We start from the raw sequence: 21,312 nt of genomic DNA, 5'->3' as shown, positions 1-21,312 counted from the left end.
TTGCATGATGAAATACACGGTGTTTCAAAAATGTAAGTCATTGCAATAAAGCTTTAACCATGCTTTTATCTCTTAAGTTTTCAGATTTGCTTGTGAGTGCATATCCAAGACTGGCAAACATCTGTGGTGGCTGGATGCTGCACAAGTCCACAGGTATGTAGGCGTATACACTGGATTTACGCTGTTTCAAAATACTCTGCCTCCCACTGTTTGCTACAGGGGAGAACAATAAGGTATATTCTTACATTTTAAACTACTTTTAATTGAACATGAACATCTTTTGCAAGAAGTACAATGTTGAATGTAGCACTGAAATGCACTTCCTTTTTCTTAAAGGTGGATGCAGCCTTCCTCCTGGAAAGGAGCCGCCCTGTCTTCAGTGAGATTGGTTCTGCCGAGCACCAGATGGAAGTAAACATCATGAACCTTCTCCAGGACTACCTTCAGGAAATTGAGGATTCTGGTATGTTTTAGCCAAGATGAAATATAATGTGACCTCTAGGATAACACAGTTTCATGAAACGAGACATGGAGGGCTTACAGATGGATGACTTGCATAGTTATGTTGGCAATAACTAGAGGTGTCTGAACAGTTGCCACACCATAAAGCCTGTCATCCAGCCACAACAAATGCAATTTTTGTCAAAATCTCAATGTAGTTTCTGCTTTGATTTATCACTTGAGAGCCCATACAAGATTCACCTCATGATTTTGTTGAATTCACTTGGATTGAGGACACCTGCCTCTCCATCTGTACACACTCATTTCCTATCAATGTGTGTTGGTACCTCAGCATCTTTCCTGGTGTTGTTGTGCTTTCTTCTCTCATAGGTTCCCGTGGATCATGGCTGTGCATGTAATGTGGATGATGGACATGGTCCTCTCATGTTTATGTCCCAGTTTCATACTAGGCTGACAGTAAGTTGTTTTAGTGATCTTGTATGATTTAGTGGTCATTACGTGTTTCACTGGTTCGGGTTTACAAGAGTTTTTCACAGGTTGACCAGCAGTCAGCCTGCAGCAGTTTTTGCTGGTTTCTAACAATTTTCAGTGGGTTCAGAAAGGATTTCTCTGGTTTGATTGATTTTACATGCAGTTGTCAAGGAGGACTTCAATATTGTCTTTATTGTTGCTATGGAAACCAATGATCTCCCTCAAGCCCTGAGCTCAGTGGAATGTTGATGTCATCTCTGATAGATCAAAGCCACTTTGTGACGTATCAAAGGAGTGGACCAGGGCTTTGGAACACAGGTCCTTATATGGATGAGGTTTCACTACAGGTGTTCCTGGATTGACCTGAGAGCCCATACAGGATTCACCTCAGGATTTTGTTGAATTCACTTTGATTTTACTAGTTTCCAAGTGTTTTCACACAGATGTTTTGAGGTGTGAGAGATTTTTCAAGAGGCTTTGTGAGTTGGTAAGTGGTTGCAATGGTTTAAAGAAGATTTTACTGGAGGATTAGTGGTTTCACTGGGTTTGAGGTTTGGAGACCACATTTGAAAGTGGGAGCTCTGGCTGTCATGACCGCAACTTCCACACTCCCCCACTCGAGACCTCAACACTGGTGACGGTGAGGATGGAGGGACGCCAGCTTCTCTGCTGTGGCCTAACCGTTGTCAGGAAGTGTCTCTGAGCTCCAGAACTCAGGGCTGGTGATCTGTGCCTGCCATCACACAGATCATCACTTGGATCACTCCTACTGAGTTATTATGTGGTATGGTTTGTAAGAACCTCTGCTCGTCAGCTGTTTGCTAAAAAGGTCCAAACTTTCATTGAGCTCAGTCTGAAGTTTCTCTTTTCAAACCAACAAAACACCACAAAAACTGGGACCATGAAGCTGAAAACCAGCCAACAAGTATTAACTTCACCCAGAGCCCAAAATTAAAGAGCAGTCAGTGTTAAAGGTCCAGTGTGGAGGATTCAGAGGGATCTGTTGGCAGATATGGGAAATAATCTTCATAGTTCTGTTTTCATTTGTGTTTAATCACCTCAAAATAAGAATCAGCGTGTTTTCGTTTCCTTAGAATGAGCCTTTATGTCCACAGAGGCAGCAGGTCCTCTTCCACAGAGTCCACCATGTTGTATCGCCATGTTTCTGGTTCTTCTTCTTCTGACTTTGATGGTGGTTGGCAGCCATGTGGGTTTCATTACCGCCACCTGCTGGATTGTAACAGCTTCACAGTGAGAAAAATTTCCAGTGTCCGCCCACAGTGATCCACTCATGACATTGTTCAGTCTAGAACTCAGACCAGGTTGTCTGAGTTGGTGTGAGGTCCAGGTGGGAAACACACACAGCGATCATCTCCACACTTACGAATCATGATCAACCCATTCCTGTTATGTTTGAGACAGCAGCAAACAGACCCAATGCTAATCTGGGAGATCCACACACTGAAGCTGATGAGTAGGCAGAGAGTGGACAGACCAAGAGGGAATCCAGTTCCAGAGACTCACGGTCCAGACTGACAGGGCGTCGGCTGGAGCACAAGGTTGGCAGCTGAGCACAGGGACCAGGAGTCATGGAGGCAGACAGGAGGCAAGACAACAATGGGCAAAAGGTACTTAGAAGATCTGAAGAGTCCTGATAGCAGCAGGTGGGTCCTGATTGAGTGATTGGTGTCAGGTGTGCTCAGAAGAGGAGGAGGCCGGACCAGATCTGGCGGCCACGCCCTGCAGTAAACCAAATCCTCTCGTGTCTTTATGTTTAAATTTGTTCTCTGACTCCTGCTCTGACACCATAGCTGTGTCCCAATTCAGGGGCTGCATCCTTCGGAGGATGGATTTGAAGGCCGATTACGTCATAACGCTGCGCGAAGGCTGTCCCAATTCGTCCAAATTCAAAGGATCCTCCAAATGCAGCCGACAAATGCGTCCTCCTTTTCCCTGTATTTGGAGGATGCGTCGCTACTATCCTTCACGGCCTCCCATATCCCAAGATGCTTTGCGCACCGATTGTTTTTTATAATAATGGCGATCTGTTGATATGAGGAGCTCAGTTAACAGTTAGCCTTATTAAATGTTACAAGCTCGCATGTCAACTAATATCTTATTTTGGGTGAATACTCGATTCCGATTGCCTGCAGGGTGTCCGTTAAAAAGTGTTGTAGGACAACTATAAAAAAGTTCCGGTCAAATAGCCTGATTGTTCTAAATTATTGCGCTGGCTCAAATGCTAGTTGGTAACCGTGGCAACAGAAACTCAGAACATACGTTATTTCACAGTTTATTTAACACAACGGCAAGACAGGAGACAACATGAGTGATTTTATAGATTCCTTTAACCACATTTAATGATCAGAGTGAATGGTGGATAATATTTATTGCAATAAAAATGATTTAGGAAACTATCTGTGGACTTTGAGTCTTTGAAACAAAATTTGGCATCATCCTCTGGACACACACAAGTGGTAAGAGGTGCACTTGCCCTCTGAAATGATACTTTGTATCACGTAACATAACGTTAAGCAGTCATGTCACTTCCCTCCACTGATTAGGTCTAATATAACAGTTGCGCCGACCGAGCTGCAGGTTCTGTGGCCAGAGCTGGTTACCTTGGCAACGCGTCACAACGAGCGATATTAAATAGTCCACTCAGTCGATTTTAACGGTAAAAAAACAACATTAACGTATTAATAATTGACTTAATATTATTTCTTTCGTAAGTGACCATGGTAAAAGCGGGATAACGCCCTTCGAGGTGTCCATTATCAGAAATGAATGGACGACGCGGAGGCGTGAACCGCCCGACGCGAAGCTGTGAAGATATTCACATCAGGTGAATTTGTAAGTTGTATAATAGGCTACATTTCGCGCCTCGTACAAGCGATGGGAGCTGTACGGGCGCATCTCTGCACCCCGTATGTGTGGTTTTCCCGGGTTAGGAGGGAAGAAGTTATGACGTCGTGACGCAATCACGAAATGCTCCGAAGGCTAGACCGTCCCAATTAATGATAGTTGATGCGAGACCGCGTAGGCTGGGTCCTCCGAAGGATGCAGCCGCTGAATTGGGACACAGCTCATTTCTGCCATCATAGTCCTCCCAGACTTCTTCTTCTTCTCCTTCTTCTTCTTCTTCTTCTTGTGTTTTGGTGACCTTAGAATGATTCTTGATATCTAGAGAGGCAGCAGGTCCTCCATCTTGCACCACCATGTTTCTAGAGGAGCCCAGAACAGACAAACCACAGACCGACTCCAGAGAGAGACTTTGTTGCCACAGGGAAGGTGAGGTGAGGTGGATTCAGTTCGCTGCAATCAGCAGCCTCACCACTTGGTGCCACTGAATCCTCCTCACTGGACCTTTCATTGGTGATGATGTGTTGCCTCCTGGTGTTGAAAAGATAAACTGCATGATGTCAGTTTCACTGACACAGATGACATGAAGTGTTTTTCAATGATAAAAAGGCTGAAACATGTTATTAGAAGTGTCTGAGTGACTGCTGTTAACCACACTGATACCAACAGTGATGTGATCAATGCAAGCATTCATGCTTCATATTGATCTGGATGGAACTGGACTGTTAAAGTGACCCACAGAGACACCATCATCAACACACATATGATTACAGACCCTCATACTGATGTGGACGATATCACCAATCCTCATCTCAGTGCTGTCATCAATACTGATCAGAACATATTGATCCTAATAATCAGTGTGAATCCTGGTCCACACAGCATCAGTCAACTGTTAGTTCCTCAAGTCAATCTGATGTCTAATGTCTGTCTTTAACATCCAAAACCCAACTGAGGGGCACAGAATCAGGATGAATGATTGATGAATAAAGATCTGCACGATCTGGACTCACCTGGAGACTCTTTCATAGCTCCCACAGACCGTCAGAATACCAAGTCCACCTGCAACCATCTCCACCATCCAATACTCAATAAATAACGTCAGCACATTGTGCATTTAACCAGCCTTGATGGAAGACATAATAAGAGAAATTATTTTTAATTTCATATTAATTCATTATTTTGTGTTTTTTTGTGATGATGAAGCCTCCTCAGTCCAGTTTTTTAACCCGTTTTTCTGTCATTGTTTTTCCTCTTTTTCCATCGAATACGAAGAAGCTGCAGGACAGAAAAACTCCATTAAAATCAAACTGATTTTTCACAATAAATTCTGCGTCTCTGGTTCATGTTGATCAAGTTTCCTTTTTTTACGACTGACTTTCGGTCTGACTGCACGCGAGTGGATGTCACTGTGAGTGAGGCTCCTCACAAACCTCCAAATGTAACTCGAAAATAGCTCAAATTAGAACTCAAGTGTAATGAATACTTAAATCATATTTGTCAAGGGGTATGAATCTGAGATCTGGAGCAGTTACTCAGGAAATGTGGGCTGGAAATAAGACAAAGGAAACGCACGTGACAAACAAATCAAAAGAAATGGAAATGAGTAGGCTTGAACAAAGCCTCAAAAGTATGCTGACGGACTTCAAAGGAGATATTTCCAAACAGATTGGGGAACTCCGGTTGGACTTCGAAAACTTTTCATCAGAAATGAAGCAAAAGAAGTGAATGAAGTCCACTCTACTCTAGGGGAGGCTGTGAGGAATATTGGAGAAGCTGAACAAAGGATCAATCAGCTGGAGGAGAGACAGGTGACCACAAACGTGACGGTAAAACACCTGTTACAAGAACAAAAAAAGATGAATGAAAAGTTGGAGTACCTCGAAAACAAATCAAGGCAGAACAATATACGAATTTACCGAGTGAGAGAAGGAGCAGAGGGGGATGATGCGGTGAGATTTATCAAATCAGTGCTTGTGGAAAAGCTGGAGGTCCCTGCCGACACGATACACAGAGTTGCGGCGCACCGCTCACCCACACAGAAGCCGGCACGAGAAGACGCAACCCCTCGGTCTTTCGTGGTCCGCTTCCTACAGTGGAATACCCGACAAAAAGTTCTGCAAGCAGCCTGGTCAAAAAAAGAGGTTAAAGTTGGAGATGACAGGATTTATTTTTCCCAAGATTTCTCGAGCAGGATAGAGAAAGAAAGAAGTGGGTATGCCTCAATAAGAAGACAGCTGAAAGAAAAAAAATGTGAAATCACACATAATATATCCAGCCAGATTGAGAGTCTTTGGAGATGGGGGGGTCCGTGACATACAACACCCTGGAGGATGCAGAAGCGCACCAACAGGAGCAGGGAATACTCTCCACCACCAACCCGAGGCCGCATCACGTGCTGGTGGGCGCAGCTGAGGCTCAATCCAAGCCATTCCAGAAAACGCATAACTAGAAGCACAGCGGAGGCGGAGAGACTGTAACCGGACCTCTGGAAGACTTGGAGTTAAAACTGTGAAAATGACTTACAACTGGGAAATGGAAATTATCTCAAACTAAGTGGACAGTTATCTCTCTCTCTCTCTCTCTCTCTCTCTCTCTCTCTCTCGCTCTCTCTCTCCTTAAGCTTAATGGGACAAACTTTTATTTATTTATCTGTTTTTGGAAGCCTTTTGTTCTTTCTCTTTCTCTGCACCTTCCATATCGAAGTGAGTAGGCATGACCTAAGGACAGAATGGATGCCATTGTACAGGCTAAGACTATTTATTTTATGATTAACTCAAAGAGAAAAGAGGTTCTTTTGGAATATTTGCTGTAACCATATAGAGGAGGCAGGATTTGGAAGTTCAGGGTTGGTTATTTTGGTCGGGTCACAGCTGTTTTTTATGCACACAGAATGTATTCTTTGTAGGCTTCTTCTTATGTTTAAAGGCTTTCTATACATATATTTTGTAGGCTTTTTCCTAGGTTTAAAGGCTTTCTATACATAATATAAAGGGAACAAATACTTTCTAAATCAATGTAATGGGGAAACTTAAATGTATATCTCTCAACACAAAAAGCCTAAATAATCCAATAAAAAGGAAGAGAATACTCCAAAAACTTAAGAAAGAAGGAGGAGAAATTATTTTTCTACAGGAAACACACCTGAGTAAGGTGGAACATGCAAAACTGGAGAAATTAGCCTCAGCACAGGTGTTTTCCTCCTCCCACACAACAGCTAAACGAGGAGTAGCAGATCTCATTAAAGATAATCTCATGTTTAAAAAAGAAAAATGTATCAGAGATAAGGAAGGAAGGTATGTATTTGTAATGGGGGAAATAGAAGAACAACACATAATGCTTATCCACCTGGAAAAGAAGTTGACCTCCTGAAAAGGATTCTAGATCTGCTAATGACTGAGGCGAAGGGAAAAACTATAATGGGGGGAGATTTCAAGCTGGTGATGAACCAGAAGGTTGACACTCAAAGTAGAATAAAACATAAATCACAACAAGCAGCAAGTTTAATGAGAAAAGCTCAAATAGAGTTGGGGCTATAAGACGTCTGGCGTTGTTTACATCCACAGGAAAAGGCCTTCACCTTTTACTCTGATGCACATGAGGTTTATTCTAGATTAGATTATTTTTTTATGTTCAAAGATGAAATTTCACATGTCACAAAATGCAAAATATTACCTATAACTATAGCTGACCATGCACCAGTTTTAATGGAATTAAATTTGAAGAGGGAACGAGGAGAAACGGTGTGGAGGTTAAATAACTCCTTACTTGGGGATGAACGTTTTAAGGAAAAAATAAAAAATAGTATGAAGTCCTATTTGGAGATAAATGATAATGGGGGAGTAACATCTATAATACTGTGGGAAGCTGCTAAAGCAACATTAAGAGGAGAAATAATAGCATATTCTTGCTGGAAAAAGAGGCAAAGAGAAAAAGAAAAGAGGGTGTTGGAAAATAAAGAAATTACAAGAAGAGCACGAAAAATGGATAAATAAAGATATACAAACACAATTAACTGTAGCAAAAAAAAAGCTTTGGAAACAATAGAAATACAAGAAATTGAAAAGAAACTTGTGCTCTGTAGACAAACATACTATGAAAACAGTCCAAAAGCACTGAAGATATTAGCAACTAAATTAAAGAAACGGAGAGAAAAAACTGCAGTAACCACCATTATAGATAAAAACTTCATAAGTAAGAGGGGCAAGTTGGAAATAGCTTCATGTTTTAGGGATTACTATCAAAACCTCTATACCCCAGAAGAAGCAGAAGTAGACAAGCAGGAAATGAAAAAGTACTTGGAACTCTTAAACCTCCCAACAGTGACGGATAAACTGAATGATGGTTTAGGACAGTCAATAGGAGAAACAGAAATTCTAATGGTAATTCAGAAAAGCAACACTGGAAAAAGTCCTGGGAGTGACGCTTTCACTTGTGAATTCTATCAGGAATTCAGGTACTTATTTTCTCCCATTCTATGCAGAGTTTTTAATAAAATCCTACAAGCAGGAAACTGGCCAGTCTCATGGAATTCAGCAATTATTACTGTAATACCTAAAGAAGGAAAAGATTTAAAACACTGTTCATCTTATAGACCCGTGTCCCTCCTAAATGTAGATCAAAAGCTTTTCACATCAATTATAGCAAATAGACTTTCATACATACTACCTAAAATTATTAATTTAGACCAAACAGGATTTGTCAAAGACCGTCTTTTAAGTGACAATGTTCGGCGTACTCTTAATGTAATTGACTATACAATAAAAACAAAACAACAAATGCTAACATTGACGCTAGACGCTGAAAAGGCCTTTGATCGGGTGTCATGGCCCTTTTTATTTGGAGTGTGCCAGACGTTTGGCTTCCACCAAACTTTTATTGATTTGATGAAGAATATGTATAAAGAACCAAAAGCAAGAGTCAGAGTGAATGGGACCCTTTCTAAGACTTTTAATTTAAAAAGAGGAACAAGACAGGGAGACCCATTATCCCCACAACTATTTGCTTTATACATAGAACCATTAGCGGAGAGGATTCGGGCAAGTGAGAAGACAAAGGGTCTCAAAATTAAGGAAGATGAACAGAAATTATCAATGTACGCGGATGATATTATGGTGTACCTCACAGATATACATAATTCATTGCCTGCGTTACTAGATAAAGTTGGAAACTATGGAATACTGTCTGGTTATAAGTTAAATTTAAATTTAGTAAAGCAAGATCTGAATAGGTGGAAAATCTTACCTCTCACATTATTTGAAAAGATAAATATCATTAAAATGAATGTTTTGTCATGTTTTTTGTTTCTATTTCAGAATCTGCCTACATACATACCACTCACAAGTTTTAATGTTTGGGATGGGCTGCTTAGAAAATTTTTATGGGATGAAAATAAGCCAAAAGTGAAACTTAAAATTTTGCAACAAAAAAAAAAAAGAAAGAAAGAAAGAGGGGGACTTGCATTACCAAATTTAATTAACTACTATTACTCAGCACAGGTGAAACCAATTTTAATATGGATGAATAATGAGATGAGACCCAAATGGAAACTCATTGAGTTTCATTTGGCTGAATCACTCAGTACTTTGATTTTCTCAGTTTCGAAAAAAGCACAGATTAAAACACAAAGTTATTCTGTACATAACACATTTAAAATCTGGAGAAGAATATGTAAAATAACCAAAGTTAAGGAACAGGAAATCACTTGTTTAAGAGAGATAGCCTGGGATCCAGATTTTATTCCAAATAGTATTGATGATGTTTTTAAAAAATGGGAGAGTAAGGGCCTCACAAGATTCTATCAAATGTACAAGGAAGAAGCAACGGATTCTTTTGAAAATACAGTAAATAGATATGGTTTAAACAAGAATCACTTTTCCAGATATTTGCAAGTGAGAAACTATTTGAAGGAAAAAGTCCAAATTACATCTCTTGGAGATCTCCATCCCATTCTGAGACATATGATAAAGGCCAATCAAAAGCATAATTTGAAAAATATAACTGGACAAATGTATCAAATATTTTAGAACACCAGTGATGTTCAGCAAATATACACAGAATAATTCTAGCTGCTGGAGGGAATGCGGGGAAGACAAAGCGGACCACACTCACATATTCTTTACATGTAAAAAAATAGAAATTTATTGGTCAGAAGTCATACACATAATAAAAATATAATATAAACACACTTGATTCTGAGAATTACAGCACTCAAACAAATAACAAGAATCTGGAAAAAGTTGGAAGCCCCCAAAGTAAATAAATGGCTAGAGACTGTAGAGAATATTTATAGGATGGAGAGGGTAACTTATAGAATTAATAAGAAAGAAAAGTTGTTGGAAAAAAGATGTAACTAGATATATCCTCTGCATACAGTAGAGATGAAGCCTAAAAAAAAAAAAAAAAGGAAAAAACTACTTACTGTTTATGTGCGCATTTATATTACTGTTGTATTTGTTGTAATTGCGTGCGTATTTTTTGCTGGGTAATGTTATTTATTATTTATTTATTTATTTATTTATTTATTTATTTATTTAGCTTACTTTTGGGGTATTTGTGTATATGTGTTTTAAGTTATGAAAGGTTATGTTTGACTGTGCCACACGGGTGAAAGATAACAAAAAACTAAATATTGTGTCAAGTTATTTAAAGAACAGGATGTGTATTGTAGGAATGTCGTATACTGTACTGACACAATAAAGTATAAAAAAAAAAAGTTTCCTTTTTTTCGTTGAAGTTTGAAGACTTTTCTAAAAGTCTTTGACAGATTTGTTTAACAATGATTTCCAAACTTGTTTTTCTGCCTTTGAAGATGAAACTTGACTCCAAATCAAAGTTTGAGTCACAAACAGTATCACGACATGTTATCAGCCACCAAAACCTCTGCTGGTCAAACTGAAGACTTGTTGGTGGTAATAAAGTTGTTTGAATGAAGTGGACGTCAGCTAACGAGGTCCACGTCCCTCAGGTTGTCTCTGGTGTTGAGGGAAACCTGTGCTGCTCTCGCTGTGGTCACTTGTCTTGGATTTTGAAGGTTGCTGTCACCTTCCTCATGTCTTAATACGTCAACAAACAGTTCAAGTGTTATCAGCCATCAGGAATTAGTTTGTGCTCACTTGATTCTTGGTTCAGCTCGATGTTGTTGAGTAAAATGAACCATGAAAACACAACATGAAGTGAAACAATCAAGGTGATATCTGATATTTTAACAGTTATCTGTCTCCTTGATTTCTAATAATCTGTATCAGCCCTGAAAAAAACGTATCGGTGGACCTCTAGTCCTGATCTGAGAGACACAACAAACACTCACAGCAACATTCAGCTTTGATTGGAACAAGATCCAGAATTGAAATCAACACACAGCTGAAGGTTCAAGTCCACAGTGTTTCCACAGTTTAATGATCACAGCTTCCATCTTTAAAGGACTGGAAGTGGAAGAAGTTCACAAAGTAAATGAGGAATCTTTTCAATCATTTTCAACAAAGTTCATTGATCAATTTATTCCAATAACCTGAAAGACTGATGTGACTGAGATCCTGCACAGACTCAACTGATCTGTTCAGCAGTGTTTCTCTAACAGGAGGAGACTCTCCCTCCTACAGAGAACACAGAGACACTGAGGAACCAGAACATAACCAAAAACCAGGATAAAGAGGTTCAGTGAATGTGGTGTTGAAGGTGTGGAGGTGGATCAGTGAGTCAGAGGAGACTCTGTAGAAGGACAGAGTGCCAGCAGGACAGTCCACATACACTCCTACTCTGTGAGAGACAGAGGAGGAGGAGGAGGAGGAGGAGGAGGAGGAGGAGGAGGAGGAGATGGACATTGTTCTCTTCTTGTGACAGACAGAGTAATTACCATCAGAGCAGTCCAGTCTCCAGGACTGATCATTCCCTCCAAACACACACTCTTCACTGTTTCCTTTCCTTCTGATTCTTCTGTAACTCACTGATACATCAACTCTTCCTCTCCACTCGACCTCCCAGTAACAGCGACCAGTCAGACCAGTTCCACACAGCAGCTGAGGCCAGTGGTCAAACCTGTCTGGATGATCAGGATATGACTGACGCTCCTTCACATGTGTCATCTTCCTGTTGTTGTCAGACAGTTTGATGTTTCTGTTCACTGTGTTTGTGTCCAGTTTGAGTTCACAGGAATCTGATGGAGAGAAGAAGAAGAAAACAGCTGCAGTTATTGATCCATCATCTGTTGATTGATGGACAGTTTGATGATGACATCAGAGATGTGAATGAGTGATGTCACAGTTTGAAGATGGCTGAATGTGCTCTGCTTTGTTTTCATCAGTCAAATTAAAGACACACTTACACTTCCTCAGACCTGGTCTCAACCATCGGACTCCAGCAGGCTCCACCCTGAAAGGAGGAGGGGGGTCAGAGCAGCACGTCCTCTTTCAGCATGCAAACATGGACGTTACATCACTCTCATACACACAAACACAACATGTTGATCCGGCCTGCTTCTCCCTGCTGCCCCTGAACCTCTTCAGCTCTGCTCAGACACTGACAGCGACACTGATTCTCTCTCATCATTAAATCTGCCTTCATCAGCTCATTTCCTCATTTCAATCTGTTGCTGACTTCTATTCTAAGCTGTTTCACTCATTGATCGTGCTCTCGCTCTCCCACCTGTGATGATTAATAATCAGTCTGACTTTGTCTTCACTGAACAAACCAACAGAGCTTTAATCATTGATTATTGGACACGGTTCTCCTTGTCATGTCCCATGTGACCATGCTTCATGTGTTCATTAGAAGTGTGAATACTGTCAATAAATTCAATATCTGAGACAAGTCATCATGACTCTGTTGTGTGGAAATCTTTTCAAGTCAAACTTCCTGAAGTTCACCAGAACAAGAAGAGTTACTTGATGTCTGCACATGGAAATATTTACAAGCCACGTTTGCTGTGAAGACCATGTTCAGTCAAATTGTTCTCCACTGATGAAGGAACAGTCCAACATTTTGAGGAAAACACTTGAATGAAGCATCTCAAAAGTCCTGCTCTGTCTTGTGGTTGTCAGGTTCCAGCAGTTTGAACTGAATAGAACTGCTTTGAACTTATTGGAAGCTTGTTTTTTATGTCTTTTGAGGACAAAAAGGACATTTGTCAAACTGACAGACAGTTCTTTTTCCATGCAGAGATCTGTCCAAACTGCATCAATTATGACCAACAGGTCATTATCATGTTTGTTCCTGGAGATGTTCTCCTTGAGACCTCCAACACAAATATGTCCTTTTCATGTTCAACCAGTGTTTATGTTGTGATCAAAGGACAAAGGTTTCCTACATGTGTGATTGTTCATGTCTCACTCACATCCACCATCAACCAAAAAGACAGACAACATGTTTCCAGCTCTTCCTCCCCTTTCACACTGACTGACTGTGACTGCAGCAGCCTCTTCATACCTGAGAGTGTCCAGTCTGCAGTGAGGATCCTCCAGTCCAGCAGACAGCAGCTTCACTCCTGAGTCTCCTGGATGATTGTAGCTCAGGTCCAGCTCTCTCAGATGGGAGGGGTTGGATCTCAGAGCTGAGGCCAGAGAAGCACAGCCTTCCTCTGTGATCAGACAGCCTGACAGCCTGCAAACACACAGAACAACACACATGGAAGATCATCTGAGGGTCCTGCTGTGTCCGTCAAATCATTGCTCTCAAAACGTAGAGATCTGATAGGCTGAGCAGCATCACGTGGGAGAATTTACAACACATAATAATTCTCAACAGTTTCTGTGTTTGAGGTCAACGACTTGAGGTCAACGACACTTCACTTCCTGAGGTCCTCAGCGACACCTTTGTGGTTATTAATCATGACTGAATCAAGAATAAAGTGACGTCCACTAATCAAAATCACATGACAACAACACAGAAATGAGGATTTCCATCTCAGCCAGACTTCATTAATGAAATGAACATTGAGAGAAAAAATCTGCCAATCAATGTATGTATGTGTCAAATGTGTGGACTTCTGAGGTTATAGAAAGACGTCAACACTTTTACAACAAACAGTAACTTGATCTGACCTGAGAGTTTCCAGTGCACAGTGTGGACTCTCCAGTCCAGCAGACAGCAGCTTCACTCCTGAATCCTGCAGGTTGTTGTTACTCAGGTCCAGCTCTCTCAGACTGGAGGACTGGGATCTGAGGACTGAGGACAGAACTTCACAGCTTCTCTCTGAGAGGTTACAGCCACTCAGTCTGAAGAAGAAGAAGAAAAAGAACATTTATTTTAAATTTATTATTTTTTTAATTTATTATTTTCAAATGTTGAGTGTCTTCTCAGCATGTGTGCAAATCTTTGCTGTTCCATCATAAACATGTTGTAGATGTGACAATAAATCATCAGTGAATCACAAATAAACATCCAGTCACATGATATAAAAAATGAATCTGGGAGAAAATGAGGCTCATTGATATTTTGAGTTTTTGTGAAATGATGTTCAGAAATAATTTCACAGCCTTCAGTCGAACATCGTCTATTGTGTGCATGTGAAAAAATACTATGCACGAATCTGAATGTGAGTTTGATTTAAAAAATCTCACAAATGAAAGTTTAGCTGTAGAAATATTTTTCCATGTTTGAAAAGGTTTTGTGCAAACAGATAATCTGAATATACTTCAGACATTTTCAGCAGTGAAGTTTCAGAGTCTGAGAGACTGAAACACAAATTTCCTATCTTTGTGAGTGACACTGAAGTTTCAGCTACATGTTCACTGAGCTGGTAGGAAATAATTCACTGTCCTCATGTCTGTAAGAACACAGCTGTGCTGCTGTTCCACTGACTGAAAGCTCAGAGTTGTGTGATATATTCAGAGGAACAGTTTGAGTCAGCCATAGAGGCTGTGTTCTGTGGAGCTCTGGTTGTGTCTGTGGTTGAGGCTGTCACAATCCCTCCTGATGGCCACACACATCGAGCACCACTTTGCTTCATTCTCTGGCGAGCTGGACCCAGACCCAGCTCTGAGACTGGACCAGCCCCTGCCAACAGCAGTCTGTCCAGCTATTGGATGGACCCTGCAGTCCCCACGTCCCTGATGAGTCCTCTCTCTCTGGTCAAAACAAACCCTGCCCACACCTGACCTGCTCCAGACGAGGTTCTGTTCACAGTTTCAGACTGAACTTTAATTCTTCTCCTGATGGTTTTCTCTATGAGGATCCAGACTCTCAGCTGAGGGAATACGTTCTGTCTGCAGACCTGCTGAGCCAGACGTTCAAAGCCGTGTGACCACAGCAGAACAAACCTGATGCTTCATGTTGTTTTCAGCCACAGGAACCTTCTTGCATTTAGCTGGTAATCAATCATTTTGTCTCTGTTTGCTTAAGGTCACATTAACACTTTAAATCTGACACAGCAGATCTTCAGCACACTAAAACAATGATGAAGGTACAGAATCTAGAGACCACTTTGGATCCTGGTTTTATGTTTGGTCCCGATTTACTGTCAGTGCTGGTACTGCAGCTAATAGAACAACTGATGAGTCTATTGGTATTTATCATCGGCTCATAGCTTTCTGTCAGCATGTCTCTCTTGTCTTATTTGCAGGGACATTGTTGATGAACCAAACATCTCTTCTTACAGAAATCTGCACAGAGGCTGATGAAGGAAACCTCAGTGAACAAAGAAAGCTGTTTTGTCAAACTTACATCGTAGTTCATCCTCCAGAGCTACACGTGATACAGCCTCTATGCTTGTCAATAAAAACAGTAACTTGATCTGACCTGAGAGTTTCCAGTGCACATTGTGGACTCTCCAGTCCGACAGACAGCAGCTTCACTCCTGAATCCTGCAGGTTGTTGTTACTCAGGTCCAACTCTCTCAGACTGGAGGACTGGGATCTGAGGACTGAGGACAGAACTTCACAGCTTCTCTCTGAGAGGTTACAGCCACTCAGTCTGAAGAAGAAAAAGAAAAAGAACATTTATTTTAAAATGTTGAGTCTCCTCTCAGCGTGTGTGCAAATCTTTGCTGTTCCATCATAAACATGTTGTAGATGTTAATTCATTGTCTTCACGTCTGTAAGAACACAGTCATGTGTCCTTCATGAGGGGACAGTGTCAGACCTGAATCCAGTTCTTGAGTTTCATGTTTAAACCTGCTGGATTTAAACAGACTTCAGACTCTCAAATGTGCAGGTAGAAATAAACTGGAGGCTCTGAGAGTGACTGAGTGCTGAAACAAATATATGAAGTGAGTGATTTAAAGGATCAGCAGTTTTCTGCCAGCATTCCTCTCTTGTCTTATGTGCAGCAACAGTCTTGATTTTCCTCTTTTATTTTTGACATTCTCCAAAGCTCTCCATTATAACAACCTGTTCCTCTGGACTGAAGGAGGGGGGACATGATTGGTCCTTTTTGTGGTGACAAAGAGTCAAATGATGGAGCAAACATCTCTTTTATGGGAACGTGCACAGAACCTGATGAAGGAAACCTGAGTTAACAAAGGAAGCTGATAACCACCGTCGTGATGCCGTTATCTCTGCCTGGAGTTCATGTTTAGTTGAGGCAGCTCACACAGAGGAAGCCTGGCTTGGTCCAATTTGTTTTGTCCTTCATCCCACTGAGCTTCACATGAGACAGCCTCTGTGCTGGACTGAAACTGCTGACTCACAGTCCTTCAGAATTAATGTTTCCCATGTCTCAGCACTCAATCAATAGTAAATTCATCAGGTTTAATGACCCATGCTGCACTTTGTGAAAGCTCACTGTAGGAAATATTCCTGCACAGATTTTAATTACAGATACGCAAAATATTTCTACAGCTCCAAAACTTTATGACACATCCGCAAACGTGAATTTGAGAGGTTTCTTTTTTTTCAAATCCTGACATGAGAGAGACTGTTTAAAATAAATGAATCTCTGAATGTACAGAACTAACTTAAATCTGTCAACACAAACAGTAACTTGATCAGACCTGAGAGTTTCCAGTGCACAGTGTGGACTCTCCAGTCCAGCAGACAGCAGCTTCACTCCTGAATCCTGCAGGTTGTTGTTACTCAGGTCCAGCTCTCTCAGACTGGAGGACTGAGATCTGAGGACTGAGGACAGAACTTTACAGCTTCTCTCTGAGAGGTTACAGCCACTCAGTCTGACGAGACACAGGAAGGAAGCAAACAGTAAGTTAGATATCAGAGTATTTATTGATGAAGAATCTTCACTATCTCTGTACTTACAGAGCTTTGTTGGAGGCTTTGACCACTGGCAGCAGCTTCAGAAGAGCCCCCTCTGAAGCAGAGAATTTCTTCAGGTCAAACGTGTCCAGATCTTTTTCTGATGACAATAAGATGAAGACCAGAGCTGACCACTGAGCAGGAGACAGTTTATCTGTGGAGAGACTTCCTGAACTCAGAGACTGTTGGATCTGATCCACCAGAGAACGATCATTCAGTTCATTCAGACAGTGGAACAGATTGATGCTTCGCTCTGCAGAAGGTGTCTCTTTAATCTTCTTCTTGATGTACTTGACTGTTCCCTGATTGGTTTTTGAGCCACTCCCTGTCTGTGTCAGCAGGCCTCGTAGGAGAGTCTGATTGGTCTTCAGTGACAGACCCAGGAGGAATCGGAGGAACAAGTCCAGGTGTCCATTTGGACTCTGTAAGGCCTTGTCCACTGCACTCTGGTGGAGATGTGAAAGATGAGGATCTCTGTCTTTGAAGACTTTTGACAACTGGACAACAAGTTTAGGCCCTGCACGTTCACGGGAGGTTGTTTGTTCTTCTGACAGCAGATTGACTCCAGAGCTGCTGAATTTCAGGTGGACACGCAGAGCAGCCAGAAACTCCTGAACACTCAGATGGACGAAGCAGAACACCTTGTCCTGGTACAGTCCTCTCTCCTCTTTGAAGATCTGTGTGAACACTCCTGAGTACACTGAGGCTGCTCTGATATCGATGCCACACTCTGTCAGGTCTGATTCATAGAAGATCAGGTTTCCTTTCTGCAGCTGCTCAAAAGCCAGTTTTCCCAGAGACTCAATCATCTCCTTGCTCCTTGGAGTCCACTGAGAATCTGACTCAGCTCCTCCATCATACTTGATGTTCTTCACTTTGGACTGAACCACCAGGAAGTGGATGTACATCTCAGTCATGGTCTTGGGCAGCTCTCCTGCCTCTCTGGTCTTCATCACATCCTCCAGAACTGTAGCAGTGATCCAGCAGAAGACCGGGATGTGGCACATGATGTGGAGGCTTCGTGATGTCTTGATGTGGGAGATGATTCTGTTGGCCTGCTCCTTGTCTCTGAACCTCTTCCTGAAGTACTCCTCCTTCTGTTCATCAGTGAACCCTCTGACCTCTGTCACCATGTCAACACACTCAGGAGGGATCTGATTGGCTGCTGCAGGTCGTGACGTTATCCAGAGGCGAGCAGAGGGAAGCAGTTTCCTCCTGATGAGGCTTGTCAGCAGCACATCCACTGAGGTGGACTCTGTAACATCAGTCAGGATCTTATTGTTGTGAAAGTCCAGAGGAAGTCGACACTCATCCAGACCGTCAAGGATGAACAAAACCCTGAACTCTTCAAACCTGCAGATTCCTGCTTCTTTGGTTTCAGGAAAGAACTGATGAACAAGTTCCACCAAGCTGAACTTTTTCTCTCTCATCACATTCAGCTCTCTGAAAGTGAACGGAAACATGAACTGTATGTCCTGGTGGGCTTTGTCTTCAGCCCAGTCCAGAGTGAACTTCTGTGTTAAGACCGTCTTCCCAATGCCAGCCACTCCCTTTGTCATCACTGTTCTGATTGGTGCATCTCGTCCAGGTGGTTTAAAGATGTCTTCCTGTCTGATTGTGGTTTCTGGTCCGTGTGGTTTCCTGGATGCTGTTTCAATCTGTCTGACCTCATGTTCATCATTGACCTGTCCAGTCCCTCCCTCTGTGATGAAGAGCTCTGTGTAGATCTGATTCAGGAGGGTCCGGTGTCCTGCTTTAGCGATCCCCTCAAACACACACTGGAATGTCTCCTTCAGGTTAGATTTAAGTTGATGCCAACAAACTGAGGCAAGATGTTCTGAATGAAGACACAACAAATAAATAAATAAGTGATTGATAAAGTTCAGATGAGATTTTAATGACCTTGTCTGAACATATTTTGGTCCATCTGTTGAGACATCAGTGAATGTTCCACTGATCCAGCAGTTAAACCTTTAGAAAAATCCTCTTACTGCTCTGCATACGCTCAGCCAGCTCCTCCTCCTTCATTCTCCTCAGGAAGTGCTGTGTGATCTTCAGAAATGCCTCTCTGCTGCTCCTCCTCTGCTCTGCATCCTCACTGTCCAACACCTCCTCATCCTCCTCCTGACTCTTTAAGCATTCTGGGTCATCTGGACTCAGAACCGTTTTGATCTTCTTCAGCTCGTTCCTCACAAAAGAGACAATGTTCTCCTCCAGCAGCTGGAACAGAAGATGATATGAATGACACAAAGTGAAATCATGGAAGCAAACATCAGATCCATGTTGGACAGACTGACGGTCCACTGGTCTAAAAAGTGCAGCGTGGAGATTATTGTGAACAGAATAGATTTGAAAGCAGCTGTTGTACATGTACAGACCAGAAATATGGAGTCCAGGTGAGTTTGATGCTGCCGGGCAGACTGACCACTGGGGACCTCTGAGCTCTCCTGGTGGACTCTGTGGAGGAATCATGAAGAATTAGCTCACATCATGTCCGTCCACACAGAGACAAACACCAGCTGAAGGTCCTTTGATCTAAAGTGTTGATTCCAACATTGAATCAGATGGTTTCCACTGACATTAAAGTGTTGCTCGTACTGCTGATCCCACCGTGAATCAACAGTCCAGTCTGCATTTCTGTGCAGCTTTCACTTTACTGTGTTGGTTGACCAGCTTGTCTGGTTGAGTCCCTCCAGTTCTCATTGACCCCTATAATACTGTGGACAGCATCACACAGCTCACACAAGCTAACTGGATGCTACCTGTCCAGCACAAATTGGCAGTGAGTCACAATAAAGTGAGTGAAACATGAGAAAAGCAAAGAGAGAAGCAGAGAATACTGGATCAAAGCAAAGCTGAGGGTGATTTCACATCCAGCTGTGTTTCAAATGAAAGCTGGAACGTTCTTCTCTGGACTACATGAAGGAAACAGGTGCAGCTGTTGCTCATAGAAGTTGTTCTGGCTCTTTCTTTTTTTTCTTGGACAACATGTATTTGTTCTTGTCCACTTCTTTGACACACAACACATATTTGAGCTCTGTCTCCTCTCTGAACTCCTGCAGCCTTTAGTTACCCATAACACCCTTCTCTGCATCAGACGTCTTCACAGAGGCACAACTCCAGCCTGATGTGAGGCGCCATGATGCCGCCGTCAGTGTCGTTCTTGACTTTGTGAATCCATCAGCAGCATCAATCACAAACAGACTGTGTGTTTCCTCAGACTCTCTGTGTTGCTTCATTCTGTGTTTCACAGCAGCTGATCTCAGTCCAGCTGTTATCACTGACATGTTTGTGTTTGTGTTGTCACATGACTGAAAACCACAACATGTTGATTTGATGGAGGAACTCAGTGGAATCAGGGTTAGCCTTCGTTAGCATCTGTTAGCCTCAATCAAGTCACTGTTTTATACTCATGCAGTCATCAGTCAGAAGGTGTGTGTGGAGGAAATGTTCAACTGGAGTCAAGAGTTGAAGACTGGTTATACTGGGCAGCTTCCACATGTGAGGATACAAACGAATGAGAAGAAGAACGATGATGAAAATAAACAGGTTTAAAAAACTCTGGATAAATATCAGTTCAAACAAGAATCTGTAATATTTTAATGTTATTAACAGTTTACCTCGTTGCAGCAGACGGTCGATCTTCTTTAAAATTATTGAGGCGACCCATCGACCGTTCACTCTTCAAGGACACACAGCTGGGTCCATATCCAGAGTCAGATCCATGTCCAGGTCCATCAGAGGCTGGTCTCCCATAGATCCTGTCAGACACAGAGGAAGGCCACCAGGGATGGAAATGGACTTTTTTCTTCTCTTCTCTTCTTCTTCATGTCAGTGCTGTTTAGGGACAGACAGTCCTTCAACACTAATCTAGCTCTAACCTTCATCACCACTCTAGGACAACATGAACATTAGTAGGACAACTGGTCAGACTGGATTTAATGAAGACAAACATCAGCAGAGGACAACATGAGGAGGACATATGGACATTTCAGGTCAAATTGTCCAACACGAGTTTAATACTGAGAACAACTTACTGTCTGTCAGAGACATGTTGCTGTTTAAAATGAACGGGGCGATCCATTGACTCGTCACTCCTGAAGGACACACAGCTGGGTCCAGGTCCAGGTCCAGGTCCAGCAGAGTCTGGTGGGTCCTGCTGCTCTGGCCTTCAACACAACACACACAGAGCTTTGAGTGTGAATAATGATGGTGGAGAGATTCGAGTGCTCTGACATGGAGACGAGTCCTGGACAGTCAGAGATCCTGGTCTCACCTCTGAGCTTCGGTCTGGCCGTCATCGTCCCCACACAGACTGGTTTTAGAGGGACGGACT

General features: G+C 42.1%; 2 protein-coding genes across 2 annotated transcripts in view; both read right to left on the bottom strand.

Annotated features, from left to right (window-relative positions):
• The window catches only part of LOC143316078 (NLR family CARD domain-containing protein 3-like), a 236,246-nt gene extending 215,134 nt beyond the window's left edge, over positions 1-21,112 (bottom strand). The window contains exons 1-3 of the mRNA XM_076723793.1: positions 21,014-21,112; positions 20,597-20,737; positions 19,355-19,433 (exon numbers count right to left, since the gene is read on the bottom strand). Of these exons, the coding sequence (XP_076579908.1) occupies positions 19,355-19,433; positions 20,597-20,737; positions 21,014-21,060 (267 nt within the window). The 5' untranslated portion in view covers positions 21,061-21,112. The remainder of the gene's footprint in view (positions 1-19,354; positions 19,434-20,596; positions 20,738-21,013) is intronic.
• Positions 1,610-16,443, bottom strand: LOC143316291 (uncharacterized). Its single transcript, XM_076724174.1, has 6 exons — positions 16,418-16,443; positions 13,219-13,392; positions 12,119-12,165; positions 11,553-11,950; positions 2,429-2,500; positions 1,610-1,666 (listed from the first exon to the last, which is right to left on the bottom strand). Exons 1-6 carry the CDS (start codon positions 16,441-16,443, stop codon positions 1,610-1,612), a joined length of 774 nt encoding a protein of 257 aa, XP_076580289.1.
• Positions 21,113-21,312: the final 200 nt, after the last annotated feature.

The sequence above is a fragment of the Chaetodon auriga genome, chromosome 23, assembly GCF_051107435.1.
Source record: "Chaetodon auriga isolate fChaAug3 chromosome 23, fChaAug3.hap1, whole genome shotgun sequence".
NCBI lineage: Eukaryota > Metazoa > Chordata > Actinopteri > Chaetodontiformes > Chaetodontidae > Chaetodon > Chaetodon auriga.
The sequence above is the reverse complement of the archived record's forward strand: the minus strand, read 5'-3'. Positions and strand labels throughout refer to the sequence as shown.